This window comes from Triticum dicoccoides, chromosome 3B, assembly GCF_002162155.2.
Source record: "Triticum dicoccoides isolate Atlit2015 ecotype Zavitan chromosome 3B, WEW_v2.0, whole genome shotgun sequence".
In the NCBI taxonomy this organism is placed as follows: Eukaryota; Viridiplantae; Streptophyta; class Magnoliopsida; order Poales; family Poaceae; genus Triticum; species Triticum dicoccoides.
In genome coordinates this window covers 408,176,872-408,191,750 of record NC_041385.1, presented here as the reverse complement: position 1 = coordinate 408,191,750, position 14,879 = coordinate 408,176,872, and the positions used below count along the sequence as shown (strand labels likewise).

The window sequence follows — 14,879 nt, the reverse complement described above, 5'->3', positions numbered from 1 at the left end:
CGCTGCCCGTCGGGGGCCAGGTGGTGTCGCGAGACCAATCATAGCCCGCTCCCACTCGCGACACCTGTGCTCCCTGACGCGTGTCCCTTGCGCGTCCTTGATAAAACCAACCTGCTTGCCGCCGTGGTCTACTCGCACCGCGCCGAGAAAGTAGCACTCGGTGTAGCTGAGACTAGTCGCAGGCTCGCAGCCGTTCTGTTCTGCTTCCGCCGAGGTGCGTGGTGTATGATGGAGAGGAAGGGAGGGTGCTGCTTGGCGCCGAGGGCCGCCCAGGCAGGCCAGGGGTGGCACATGGGAAGGGCCATGCTGAAGTTTAGGCCCATCGCGCCAAAGCCGGCGGCGATGTCGCCTGCGCCGATGCCGGCCGTGCCGGCTGGGAAGGGGAAGGGGAAACGGAAGGCGGTTGCAGGGCCAGGGGGCACTGGGAGGAGGGGACCGAAGCCCAAGAAGTCGGCCACTGTGGCTGCACCGACGACGCAAAAGTTGGACTATGTGCAGGACAAGCCTTTGTCCTCGCCGTCGTCCTCCTCGTCGGGGATGACGTCCGTCGACTCGTCGCCTCCTCCACCCCTGCCTGCAACCCTGCCGCTCATGCCTGCGCTGCCGGCAGAGGAGGGGTTCGGTGGGGCGGCGCCGGTGGCGAATCTGGCGTCTGCCCACGTTGTCAGACAGCCGCAGGCCCTGCGGCAAGTGGTGTCCTGGGTGACGGTTGAGGACGTTACAAGCATCTGGCGCGACGGCGAGGCGCCGTATGCTGCGGCCTGCGGCGGCGACGAGGCCCCAACGTTCGTGTCCGACCAGTGCGGCCGCGTCACGTGGACAAACGTGGCTTTCAACCGGGCAGTGTCCGGTAGGGAGGACGCCGACGCTACCATGGCCCCATCGGCGGCTGCTTCCGAGGTGCGGGTGGTGCTCGCCGCCAAGGATGGCGCCCCCGTGCCGGCGTGGGGCTCATGTGCCGGTTTCACCTGTCGGGTGCGCGTCCCGTACGCATGCCCTCGCCGAGGTTCCCTCGTGGCCCCGTGCGACGTGTGGCGGCTAGACGCTGGCGGCTACCTCTGGCGGCTCGACCTTCAGGCCACCCTCAGCCTCTCCCTCGGCGGCTTCATTTGACTGCGTAACTGCGTACGCATTCCTTGTACGGAGACCAGACGTATGAACCAATCAAAATCATGTGTTAGTCTGCGCTATGATTATGGTATTAATTTAGCAGTCATGACTCGTTACCAGATTTGGTATACTCTTATTATGAACTGAACTAGGAGTAGAGTAGTTTAAGTAAGAAGAGGGGCAGAGATGCAAGCGCAAAAGATTTCTTTCTAACAATGGTAGGGTCCCCCAGATCGGATTTGGGGAGGGAAGTGCTGGCCAGATCGGATTTCCCTCAGATTCAATCTGGCCTTGGGGTTGAGTTCGTTGCACGGCAGTCACCTGGAGCGGGTGAAGGCCGTCGTGCTGGATTCAGCCCTTGCACGGCATGGTTAGCTGCTGCGGCTCCTCGTTTGAGTGGTTTGTGGCTGTTGGTCGCGTTCTCTCGGCAGTGCGGGTGCGGGAGGACCTCGGTTGCACGGCTTCGATGGCAAGTTGCTACGGTGACGGCGGTGCGAGACTTCATGGTCGGTTCTGCCTATATCTGGAGGTGCGGAGATGCGTGGCATTACGGATGAAAGTCCTGCCCGGTTGTGGCCGGGCCGGCGGCGATGGCACCCGTGGGTGTCGTTTCCCTCCTTGAAGGCGTCGCCGAGTGTGTCGCCATCTTCCTCGCTCGCTTGGTGTTGGCAATTGTCTCCGGGTGAAAGCCTTGATCTGGTGCTGGATCGGCACGATGGCAGTGTCTTCAACATTGTCCCTCTGTTGGGTGCATCGTGCCAGAGACATGGTCTGGTTGTCCCATGTTGCGCTCCTCCGGTGTTCGCCGCTGCACGTAATCGCTCACGTCGGTGTTATGTACGATCTTCGCGGTGATTTCAAGACGACGTCTTCCTCGGGTCAGATCGGGTCCTGCCATCCTCTTGCCATCTCCTTTAGGCATTAAGGGAGGATGGTGCATCGACAAGAGATGCTTGGTGGAAGTTGCTGCTCTTCGGTGGTGATCGTTGTCGGTCGAGACGCGGCAAGGTTTTCGGTGTTGGGCAGGCTCTTTTGCTTTGTAGTTGTGTGGTTGTTGGTGGCTGTCTTTGGACTAGCCGGATGTGGAGTTGGTGCTAAGCTTGTTGTTCGCAGCAAGTGTTAGTTGTCTTATAATTGTTTTCTCTTTTATAAAGCTATGGTACGCATTTTACGTACTCTCAAAAAATCAATGATAGGGTCCCGAGGACTCATATGGAAACAGATCTGATCGGACTGCAGGTGCCATTGGTCCACTGACATATTGGCCCATGTCGGCCCAGGAATCTTCGTAGCCAAGCTATATAAGAGAGCATGGTTTCATTCTTTCAAAAGACGCATCTAACTTAATAATTTTTAATGGAGGCAAATGATAAGTGTTTGTTTCATTTTATTATTTTTCTCAATAGTCGCATCTATCCAAACCGTTTCTAAAATGAAGGCAAAATATTTGCCTCATCGATTAATTGAGAAAAAAAGAATTGCCAATTAAAGAACTATGTGAAAACCAATGCAAACATCTCACATGCACTATACACGCCTACACGGCTGGCTGGCAACCATTTCCAACACGCAACAATCACAAACTCACAAACTCCCATGCTCAACAAAAAACATCTCAATTAGACAACGAGCACCCACAAACACATAGAGAAAGTCAAGCCAAACCTGGAAGAAAATCTAGAAGACTAAGAAGCACCCATTAAGCAGCCGCCAACGCCTTTTTGGCATCATTCTTCTTCCTTTTGCTCCGCCGACACCTTCTTGGCATCATTCTTCTTGTTTTTGCTCCTTACAAACTACTCTACCTTCTTGTTTTTTCTCCGGTAGCCTTTCCTGCCAGGAGGATTGCCAAATCTAGGGCTAGCTGCCTTCAAGTTGGCGAGCAAATCATAAAGCTCTTTCGCAAAGAGAGCATTAGAATTAGGTGCCAACACACCTGCTCAATTACCCCATCATTCACAGACACCGATAGCTGGCTAAGATCCAACGACGGTGGTGGGTGCATCGTGGGCACCGTGAGGGCCCCTAGCGAGCCCATCTCCTTGGGAATCACCATTAATAGAGGTTAAGTATGCTTCTCACATGGCACCCGCAGCTCAGGCATAATCTGTAGCACTTGAGCTACGACCTCGACGATGACTTCACTCTCATAAACAGAAGTCACCACAGGCAACGACGACGAGTAAGATCTAGAACGTGGGGAGAAACCTCCATAGTGGAATACTTCCCCTTCATCTGTAGAAACAAAAACAACCTGAAGCAAAGGCACAACGAGCACAACCTGGAGCTTGCCAAGAGCGGCCTCCACTCTCACAAAAACACTCCCAACACGAGCAAGGCAGCCGTGAAGCTCAATGCAAAGCAACTCGCCCCTCATCATGCACACATACTGCAAAGGCACGTCATTCAGCGTAGCATCATCGGTGGATGTAGGTGGTGGGGTAGGAGGTGGACTAGCTCCCCAAGGCGTCGTAGTCTAGTCGTCGCAGGGCTCTACATGACAGAAATGAGCGATACGCCCGAATTAAAGGCAACCCGTGCACTGGATTGGGTCCCTACACTCCCGGGCGCGATGCCCTATAGAGAAGCATCAAAAGTAAATGATCCTGCAACCACCTCGGGGGAGTAGGCCGCGCGATGAAAGCATGACGACAGAGGACCATGGAAGGCGGTGGGTGGGGCCTCATGACGGTGTGCCAGCAACCAGAACTCCAGAAGGGTCTGCACGAGGTGTGGGCGTGCCACACACACGGGACCACCAAAGTCACATCCCGGTCGAAGGACGCTTGCCAGTTCCCCGACCCGGGGCCTGTCGCCTCGGGCGACACTGACGGGCGGATCAGCAGGTGCCACCACCGGTGCCAAAGGTGACATCGGCTCCAAACTGAATGCATGCAGGACGCATGACGGGCACAAACCCACAAATGGAGATGACGACAGAGTCGGCATGTCCGTATCCAACTTCTTATGATTAGGAATGGGCGGAAGGTGTGGAGGAACGCCAGTAGCAATAGCACGACAGATTGATGTTGGCGAGGGCTGCAGCTGGTCGACGATGGCTCCAACCATGGTAGAAGGGATAACGGGTACTGGTGCCGAATTAGTTGTCTTGGTTCTTGGGAGGCAGCGAGCGCGAGCCAAACGACCACCGATGGATTGGTCGGCCTTGCAAAAGGCCAGGACAGTCACGACCAATGCGGCGGCAAAAGCCTTTGGCAGAGTCGGAGTAGTTGTCCCGGGCATGGGGAGTAGTGTCACAGATGCATGCACAACCAACTTGCTTAGGAGAGCCTCCGGCACCAACACGCATGTGCCACCTTCGAAGATGGGGAGGCCCATCGTCGGTTGGGACATGATGTCACGACCCGATCCCTGATAGGGGCTCGAATCTCTGCGCTTACCGTGTCAGTCCCTGGATCAATAGCTAACACGCACGGTCGACTACCAAGAATACATCACATGTCATAGTATTACATCATAGATCCAGTGCTTTGCAATACACACCTGCTTAGCTCATGGACTAGCTTACAATACAATCATGCAACGGAGATAATGTTTAAGTCTTGTTGAGTCCATCCACTCATATGCAAGAGTTGAGTATAGCGTCATAACCTTACTTTGTTCCTTTCCTTCGATGCGGTAAACTTGCTACATGATATGTTGCAGCCACAAGGGTCAATACATTGAATGTTTTGGCGAGCTTCACCAAGATTACCCAGTTAGAGCATAAACATGCCATTTGTTGCAGTTGGGTTTTCCTTTACATGAAAATAGTTTTCCTACCATTGTAATAGTGGTCTACTCTAATAGTTGTACATATTGTATGACACGACAATCCTTGACAGATTGCATCACGCGCCGTCCAAAATATAAGCATTTGAGCATGTGGGTCTCCGCGTCACACGACTACCCTAAATCACTACCAGAAGATCCTCCTGGTATCACGCCAGGCATATGAGTCGGTCCATGTTCCCCTTTGGCTCAACCCATTGATTTTATTAGAAGAGATGATGAGATCAAGCTGATAATTCTCAGATGAGTTGCTTAAAAGTTGTCCGTAACCAGGGACACGGCTAATCATGATCAGTTTTATACACTCTATAGAGGTTTGTGTACTTTACCCGTGATTCCTGATCACACCTTCCTGCTACTAAAACTTCACATGTGAAGTAGCTAGGTAGATCAAGAGAAGACTTTTGGGAAGTAGTAGCCCTCTCAAATGGCTGACCCAGTTTGGTTTCCCTACATGCAAATCTACATCAGCTGGTCAGCCTAGGAGGGTTCCCACAACTTACTTGGTCCAGAGAGAGCCCATATTGTCTCACGGTCAAACATGGAATGTACTGAACTTTGAACTCGTACAACCCCTTTGATACATGGGGGCATTCCCCAGATCGATCATTAATTAAGTAGTACTTAAGTAGTCAACCGTAAGTAACCTTTTAATGTGATCCCAATCCATGTTATAACAGCTAAGCAACTACTTGTCGGTTACAAGGTCAGGGTATAATTGACCTACATTCCTTCTACTGGGTTTTGTCAAGCATAAAGTAATATCACATAGGGGTTCCCTAGTTGAAAACAACTACAATGCATGAAAACGTAGGTTATGATCAAAGGTTCCACTTGCTTGGTATTGACGATTCTTCAATCTCACAATATTGATCAAGTTACTCTTTGCTCTACGTATAATCTATCGTAAGTAGAGAGAAATCATAAACAACCATACAATAAAACCAAATATATAACAAGTGTTGTGCATGGTGTCAGTGTCATTGTGTGTTGAGATCATGTGTCATGTCAAGTCATAAGAGTTTGGAAAACAACATAGTGGTTGTTAATTGGAATACATGTGACATAAGGGTTCACATGCAGTTTCAAATAATAGGGTTCTTCACATATGGAGTATGTGATGCCAAGTTGTGGTTGCCAGATTCTGCAAAATAAATCTTGCAACTAGAGTCAAGGTCTATGAATTCTTGGGTAGCCAAGTTCATGTCCAAGTTTGATGACAATTCGAACTTGTTATCCTTTCATGAGATTGAATACACTAAGGTCTGAACTAAAAAATGATAACTTGGTTTGGCTTCCAATTCAATTTGGATTTGAATTAGGGTTCATCTTATTGAATTCAAATTGAATTAATTCATAATTGATTTGGTTCCCCTAAGTTTGAGCTTACCAAATTAAAATGAATTATGAGTGATTTCCTATTTGACTAAGTCAGTTCAATATGATTAATGCTTAACTAAAGTCAAATAAAAATCCAATATAATTACCAAAGTTTATTAATTTAAATTCAATTTTAAACTAATGTCTGTCGGATTCAGCGCTCTGTAGACCCAAGAAAGGTTCGAACTCTGGGGCGTGTGCTAAGAACTCAACCTCTTCAGCCAACCAGTTCGTCACCCCCACGGCCTAGCTCGATGAACAAAGAAGAAGATGGACACGGTAGTTTACCCAGGTTCAGGCCACCTTGCGGTGTAAGACCCTACTCCTACTTTGTGGTGGATTAGCCTCATGAGGGGCTGAGGATGAACTAGTATAAGGGAAGAACAACCTCGCGAGGTCTGCTCCATTGAGGGAGATATGAGTTGAAGAGGTTCGGCCCCGGAAGTGAGAGAGAGAGATCCCCTTCCACGGCGGTGGCTAGCCTATACTTATAGTGGCCCTGGTCCTCTTCCCCCAAAGCGTAGGTGGGAAGGGATCCCACAGTGGACAATTTGGAAGGGGACAAGTAGTACATCTTATCCTGACGAAAGGTGGTCTTCGCCTGCAAAGCTTCTAGTCATGACACTTCGGTGGGCTCGATGATGACACCTGTCTTGCCGTCCTGGCGGTCTTGGTCTTGCTACACGGGAATGGAAACCTTTGCCTGATTCCTCGGGGCCCCGCACCCGCGCTTGCCTCCTTAGCACCAAGGAGGAAGCAATCTCCTCTGCGCTCGCTGGCGCCCGCCTGGCCTTAGTCGTCATGGCTTGCATCACCGCAACCTCACGAGGTTGGGCACCTGCATAGAAATCTCCGCTCCTCAGGAGCAGCCCGGGGAGGCCGCTCCCTACGGAGGTCTTGGCGTCGTCCGCCTCGCGAAGCTTGGCCTCTCACAAGGGTCTTATCTTGACAATCTTGTAGATGGGCCGTACCAGGCCGTCGATGGAGCCATGCCATGGGCCGCATGCAGACAGGTCTGGGTACCCTGGTTCCCAGAACGCTGATAGTAGCCCCCGGGCCCAAGGCGCGCTCGGACTTAGCTTCGAGGCGAAGCCAAAGGGCAAAGGCGGAGCACCACGGGTCCCCAATCGCATGCGGACCGAGCCGACGCATGGCACTTGATGGGACGTGGGCATCTCCACTTCCCCACGCTGCCTTGGCAACTGCCCGACTGGACAACTGCGTGGTGCATGTAGAAAGGCCATCATTGCCCGAGATGAGGGAAACCCCAGCCCATCTTTGTCTTCTCGCCTCTTGCTTCTCCTTCTTCTTGGTTCCGCCATCTCGCCAGAGCGTCCATGGCGCCAGCGAGGAGGTTCTTTGCCGTGGAAAAGGAAAAGGCCCGCAAGGAAGGATCGGGCTCACCGCCACCAAAGAGAGGCTGCGGCCGCCCTCGCAAGTACGCCGCGACACCAGCGTGGCTCCCCGAGGGCGTGGGTGCACCCCCTCGAAGGCTAGCACTACCTCCGGTAGCCGTGGGGGTGCTCCTTCCCGCGGCGGAATTTGCCGCGGCTGGGGTGGCCAGGGCGACGGGGGAAGGCATGCGGCAGCCGTTCGGCCACCGTGTTCGCGATCCCATTCGGCCGATGCGTCCCCAGAGTTCGTGGTGTGGGCAGAAAGACCCACGGGTGTATGGTTCCAGATCCCGCGCTTCTTTGCGGGCGCGCTGCCGGCCGGGGGGCCTTGTGGCCTATGGCCGCAGGCTGATGGCTGTTGCAGCAGGGCCTCATGGGTGGAGGTCGAGGTCACCCCACTAGCAACGTGTTCCTGAACCGCGGGTGGCAGCCGCCCGCGCCCGCGGCCTGCAGGGGAGGTGTACCCTCTACTTAAGGTATGACGGCGTTGTGACCCTCTACGTCAGGGTCTCCGGGGAAGATGACATGCGCTTGGGGTGCTGCCCTAAGAGCGACAACAATGACGACGACGTCCACCCCTCTAACAACGATGACCGGTGGGGCGGCGGCATCTCCGGCGGTGATCTTTCCCTTGGCCAAAGAAAGCTATCCTACAAAATCATATAGTATGGCTATGCTCTATCTTCATCACACAAAATATTTAAATCATGCACAACCCCGGTTTTATCCAAGAAATTGTTTCATACTTTAGTATTCTCAAACCTTTTCAACTTTCATGCAATACATGAGCATGAGCCATGAACATAGCACTATAGGTGGAATAGAATGGTGGTTGTGGAGAAGACAAAAAGAGGAAGATAGTCTCACATCAACTAGGCATATCAACGGGCTATGGGGATGCCCATCAATATATATCAATGTGTGTGAGTAGGGATTGCCATGCAACGGATGCACTAGAGCTGTAAGCATATGAAAGCTCAAAAAGAAACTAAGTGGGTGTGCATCCAACTTGCTTGCTCACAAAGACCTAGGGCATTTTGAGGAAGCCCATCGTTGGAATATACAAGCCAAGTTTTATAATGAAAATTCCCACTAGTATATGAAAGTGACAAAATAGGAGACTCTCTATCATGAAGATCATGGTGCTACTTTGAAGCACAAGTGTGGTAAAAGGATATTAGCATTGCCCCTTCTCTCCTTTTCTCTTTTTTTGTTTTTTTGGGCCTTCTCTTTTTTTGGCCTTTTTTTATTTTTTTTTATTTTTTGTCCGGAGTCTCATCCCGACTTGTGGGGGAATCATAGTCTCCATCATCCTTTCCTCACTGGGACAATGCTCTAATAATGAAGATCATCACACTTTTATTTACTTTACAACTCTAGAATTACAACTCGATACTTAGAACAAAATATGACTCTATATGAATGCCTCTGGCGGTGTATCGGGATGTGCAATGATTCAAGAGTGACATGTATGAAAGAATTACAAACGGTGGCTTTGACACAAATATGATGTCAACTACAGGACCATGCAAAGCAATATGACAATGACGAAACGTGTCATAATAAACGGAACAGTCGAAAGTTGCATGGCAATATATCTCGGAATGGCTATGGAAATGCCATAATAGGTAGGTATGGTGGCTGTTTTGAGGAAGGTATAAGGTGGTGTATGGTACCGGCGAAAGTTGCGCGGCACAAGAGAGGCTAGCAATGATGGAAGGGTGAGAGTGCGTATAATCCATGGACTCAACATTAGTCATAAAGAACTCACATACTTATTGCAAAAATCTACAAGTCATCAAAACCAAGCACTACACGCATGCTCCTAGGGGAAGAGTTGGTAGGAGTTAACCATCGTGCGATCCCGACCTCCACTTATAAGGAAGACACTCAATAAATAAATCATGCTCCGACTTCATCACATAACGTTCACCATACGTGCATGCTACGGGAATCACAAACTTTTCACAACTACTCCACTAGCATGACTCTAATATCACCATCTTCATATCTCAAAACAATCATAAAGAATCAAACTTCCCATAGTATTCAATGCACTTTATATGAAAGTTTTTGTTATATCCCTCTTGGATGCCTATCATATTTAGGACTAAATTCATAACCAAAGAAAATTACCATGCTGTCTAAGACTCTCAAAATAATATATGTGAAGCATGAGAGTTTATCAATTTCTTCAAAATAAAACCACCATCATGCTCTAAAAAGATATAAGTGAAGCACTAAAGCAAATGACAAACTACTCCGAAAGATATAAGTGAAGATCAATGAGTAGTCGAATAATTGTGCAACTATGTGAAGAATCTTTAACATTTAAGAATTTCAGATCTTGGGATATTATTCAAATAGCAAGCAAAACAAAATAAAATAAAATGACGCTCCAAGCAAAACACATATCATGTGGTGAATAAAAATATAGCTCCAAGTAAAGTTACCTATGAACGAAGACGAAAGAGGGGATGCCATCCGGGGCATCCCCAAGCTTAGGCTCTTGGTTGTCCTTGAATATTACCTCGGGGCGCCTTGGGAATCCCCAATCTTAGGCTCTTTCCACTCCTTATTCCATAGTCCATCGAAACTTTCCCCAAAACTTGAAAACTTCACAACACAAAACTCAACAGAAAACTCGTAAGCTCCGTTAGTATAAGAAAATAAATCACCACTTTTGGTACTGTTGTGAACTCATTCTAAATTCATATTTGTGTAATATCTACTTTATTCCAACTTCTTTATGGTTCATACCCTCCGATACTACTCATAGATTCATCATAATAAGCAAACAACGCATAGAAAACAGAATCTGTCAAAAACAGAACAGTCTGTAGTAATCTGTAACTCTCAAATACTTTTGTAACTCCAAAAATCCAGCCAAATTAGGAAAACATGATAAATTTGTCTACCAATCCAGATAAAAAATAATCATATCCAAAGCACGTTTCTGTGAATTATTAAAACTAATTTACTGGGTGCAAAAGTTTCCGATTTTCAGCAGGATCAACACAACTATCACTGTAAGCTATCCGAAAGGTCTTACTTGGAACTTTATTGAAACAAAAGCTATAAATCATGATTACTACGGTAGCTTAATCATGTGAACACACAAAAATAGTAGGGGTAAATATTGGGTTGTCTCCCAACAAGCGCTTTTCTTTAATGCCTTTTTAGCTAGGCATGATGATTTCAATGATGCTCACATAAAAGATAAGAATTGAAACATAATGGGAGCATCATGAAGAATATGACTAACACTTTTAAGCCTAACCCACTTCCTATGCATAGGGATTTTGTGAGCAAACAACTTATAAGAACAAGAATCAACTAGCATAGGAAGACAAAACAAGCATAACTTCAAGATTTTCAACACATAGAGAGGAAACTTGATATTATTGCAATTCCTACAAGCACATATTCCTCCCTCATAATAATTTTCAGTAGCATCATGAATGAATTCAACAATATAACCATCACATAAAGCCTTATTTTCATGATGCACAAGCATAGAAATTGTATTACTCTTCACATAAGAAAATTTGTTCTCATGAATAGTAGTGGGAGCAAACTCAACAAAATAACTATCATGTGAGGCATAATCCAATTGAAAATTAAAATCAAGATGACAAGTTTCATCGTAATCATTATTCTTTATAGCATACATGTCATCACAATAATCATCATAGATAGCAACTTTGTTCTCATAATCAATTGGAACCTCTTCCGAAATAGTGGATTCATCACTAAATAAAGTCATGACCTCTCCAAATAGACTTTCATAATTATCACAATAAGATTCAACGCCCTCCAAAATAGTGGGATCATTACTCCTAAAGTTGACACTCTTCCAAACCCACTTTCATCAATATAATCATCATAAATAGGAGGCATTCTATCATCAAAATAAATTTGCTCATCAAAACTTGGGGGACTAAAAATATCATCTTCATTAAGCATAGCATCCCAAAGCTTGTGGCTTTGCATGTCATTAGCATCATGGATATTCAAGGAATTCATACTAATAACATTGCAATCATGCTCATCATTCAAAGATTTAGTGCCAAACATTTTAATGCATTCTTCTCCTAACACTTGAACACAATTTTCCTTTCCATCATTTTCACGAAAGATATTAAAAAGATGAAGCATATGAGGCAACCTCAATTCCATTTTTTGTAGTTTTCTTTTATATACTTAACTAGCGATGAAACAAGAAACTAAAAGATTCGATTGCAAGATCTAAAGATATACCTTCAAGCACTAACCTCCCCGGCAACGGCGCCAAAAAAGAGCTTGATGTCTACTACGCAACCTTCTTCTTGTAGACATTGTTGGGCCTCCAAGTGCAGAGGTTTGTAGGACAGTAGCAAATATTCCTCAAGTGGATGACCTAAGGTTTATCAATCCGTGGGAGGCGTAGGATGAAGATGGTCTCTCTCAAACAACCCTGCAACCAAATAACAAAGAGTCTCTTATGTCCCCAGTGCACCCAATACAATGGTAAATTGTATAGGTGCACTAGTTCGGCGAAGAGATGGTGATACAAGTGCAATATGGATGGTTGATATAGGTGTTTGTAATCTGAAAATATAAAAACAGCAAGGTAGCAAGTAACAAAAGTGAGCGAAAACGGTATTGAAATGCTTCGAAACAAGGCCTAGGGTTGATACTTTCACCAGTGCAAGTTCTCTCAACAATGATAACATAATTAGATCATATAACAAACCCTCAACGTGCAACAAAGAGTCACTCCAAAGGCACTAATAGCAGAGAACAAACGAAGAGATTATTGTAGGGTATGAAACCACCTCAAAGTTATTCTTTTCGATCAATTCGTTGGGCTATTCCTAGCCCTAGATTTCGTAGTAAAATAACACCTTAAGACACACATCAACCAAAACCCTAATGTCACCTAGATACTCCAATGTCACCACAAGTACCTGCGGGTTTGATTATATGATATGCATCACACTATCCCAGATTCATCTATTCAAACCAACACAAAGAACTTCAATGAATGCCCCAAAGTTTCTACCGGAGAGTCAAGACGAAAACGTGTGCCAACCCCTATGCATATGTTCACAAGGTCACTGAACCTGCAAGTTGATCACCAAAACATACATCAAGTAGATCAAGTGAATATCCCATTGTAACCATAGATAAGCACATGCAAGACATACATCAAGTGTTCTCAAATCCTTAAGTACTCAATCCGATAAGATAACTTCAAAGGGAAAGCTCAATCCACTACAAGAAGGTAGAGGGAGAAACATCATAAGATCCAACTATAATAGCAAAGCTCGCGGTACATCAAGATCGTGCCGAATCAAGAACACGAGAGAGAGAGAGAGAGAGAGAGAGAGAGAGACCAAACACATAGCTACTGGTACCTACCCTCAGCCCCGAGGGTGAACTAATCCCTCCTCGTCATGGAGAGTGCCAGGATGATGAAGAAGGCCACCGGTGATGGTTCCCCCCTCCGGCAGGGTGCTAGAATAGGGTCCTGATTGGTTTTTCGTTGCTACTAAGGCTTGCGGCGGCGGAACTCCCGATCTAGGTTTCTTTCAGGGGTTTCTATATTTATAGGAATTTTTGGCATCAGTTTCACGTCAGGGGGGTCTCTGAGTCAACCACGAGGTAGGGGGCGCGCTCAGGGGGGTAGGGCGTGCCCTCCACCCTCGTGGATGACTCGAGACTCTTCTGGCCCAACTCTTTTGCTTCGGGGGCTTCTTCTGGTCCATAAAAAATCTCCGTAAATTGGCAGGTCAATTGGACTCCGTTTGGTACCTTTTCTGTAAAACTCAAAAACAAGGAAAAAACAGAAACTGGCACTAGGCTCTAGGTTAATAGATTAGTCCCAAAAATCATATAAAATAGCATATAAATGCATATAAAACATCCAAGATGGATAATATAATAGCATGGAACAATAAAATTTATAGATACGTTGGAGACGTATCATTGGCTTAGTTGGTTTTTTAGGACGAGTAATAGTACAACTACGTAATCTGAGTTACGTAATTAATGTAATGTGAAACGTGTGAGCTGTTGATTGGAGATTTGGGGAAGGGAGGGGCCCACCACCATGAAAATCAGGGGGAGAGAGAGAGGCAATTTACGTTAACCCTTTCATAGGTTCCCGTAGATGTAGAAAGATGTGAAATGCGTGAATGTGTAGTGGACGTACTATTGGAGTGCCTAAGATAAATTGTGTATGTAGACCCAATGTGTTTATTTACTTCGCATGTTAGCTTTGTCTCGGGTCAAACCTTCTAAGTTTATACACACAAAAATGAATCATCATTCCATATACTAGTATTTTCATACTCCTACAATATATCTTACTATTATTGTGGAAATTCATATACACCGGACAAGATTAATGCAAACACGACAGATTTTCATTACATTTCGAACTTTTATAGGACAGAAAAATAAAACAAAACCCGACCCTAAACCTATTCTATAATGGCGACCGACGTCCTCCATCTACGATCTCCATGTACGGGGGCGGGGTTCAAGACCCGTGAAGTGAAGCTGCGGTCTCTGGCGAGGAAGAGTAGAACACGGGAGATGGACTAGCCAGTTGGCACACCATGCCCAGCCGCCTCCCATGCCCTACTCATCCTTGGAGGAGTCCCCGACCTCGGCGGTGCCGGTGGATGTGAGGTCTATGATGATGGACGTGGGCGGTTCATTGCTTCAACTTCCACATGCACCACCGAACGTTGGACAATGGAAAGTAGGACGTGTGGCTGACGGTGCTCCCATCATCGGCCGCCAGCGTGGCCACCACTTGTGCGGTCACGTCCGCGTCCGGCTATGCTGCTATTACGTTCAAGCGGCGACTTGAGCGAGGGCGGCGACCTCGAGCTTCATCCTCGAAGACAAGCTCTCCCACAGAGCGTCCGTGCTCGCGGTCATGGCGGATGTGGTGCTAGTAGCAGGACGATGCACTATGATGTGGAGTTTAGCTAGGCGTTGCCACTTTAGGTAGCGCATTCTGGTGAGGCCAAGCATCCGGGTGCGTCATTATGTCGCTGGAGTTGGTTCCTCGGGCACCGAGCCTCTTAATGGTGGCATACGGGCGGACGACATGAATGCGGGCAGTTGGCGCCGGCTAGGAACGCACCGCACGACGGTGCGAGGGACGAGGGTTCTTGGTATGCCAGGGTAGTCAGCTGCGGTCATGGC

The 14,879-nt window shown here is 47.4% G+C and overlaps 1 protein-coding gene across 1 annotated transcript; it reads left to right on the top strand.

Annotated features, from left to right (window-relative positions):
• Positions 1-11: 11 nt before the first annotated feature.
• LOC119276233 lies at positions 12-2,279 on the top strand. The gene has a single exon (XM_037557258.1). It carries the CDS (start codon positions 226-228, stop codon positions 1,111-1,113), a length of 888 nt encoding a protein of 295 aa, XP_037413155.1. The 5' UTR covers positions 12-225; the 3' UTR covers positions 1,114-2,279.
• The last annotated feature ends 12,600 nt before the right edge of the window (positions 2,280-14,879 follow it).

What these genes read in the sequence shown, in the direction of transcription:
- LOC119276233 (XM_037557258.1), top strand. Translation starts at nt 226, where the DNA reads ATGATGGAGAGGAAGGGAGGGTGCTGCTTGGCGCCGAGGGCCGCCCAG.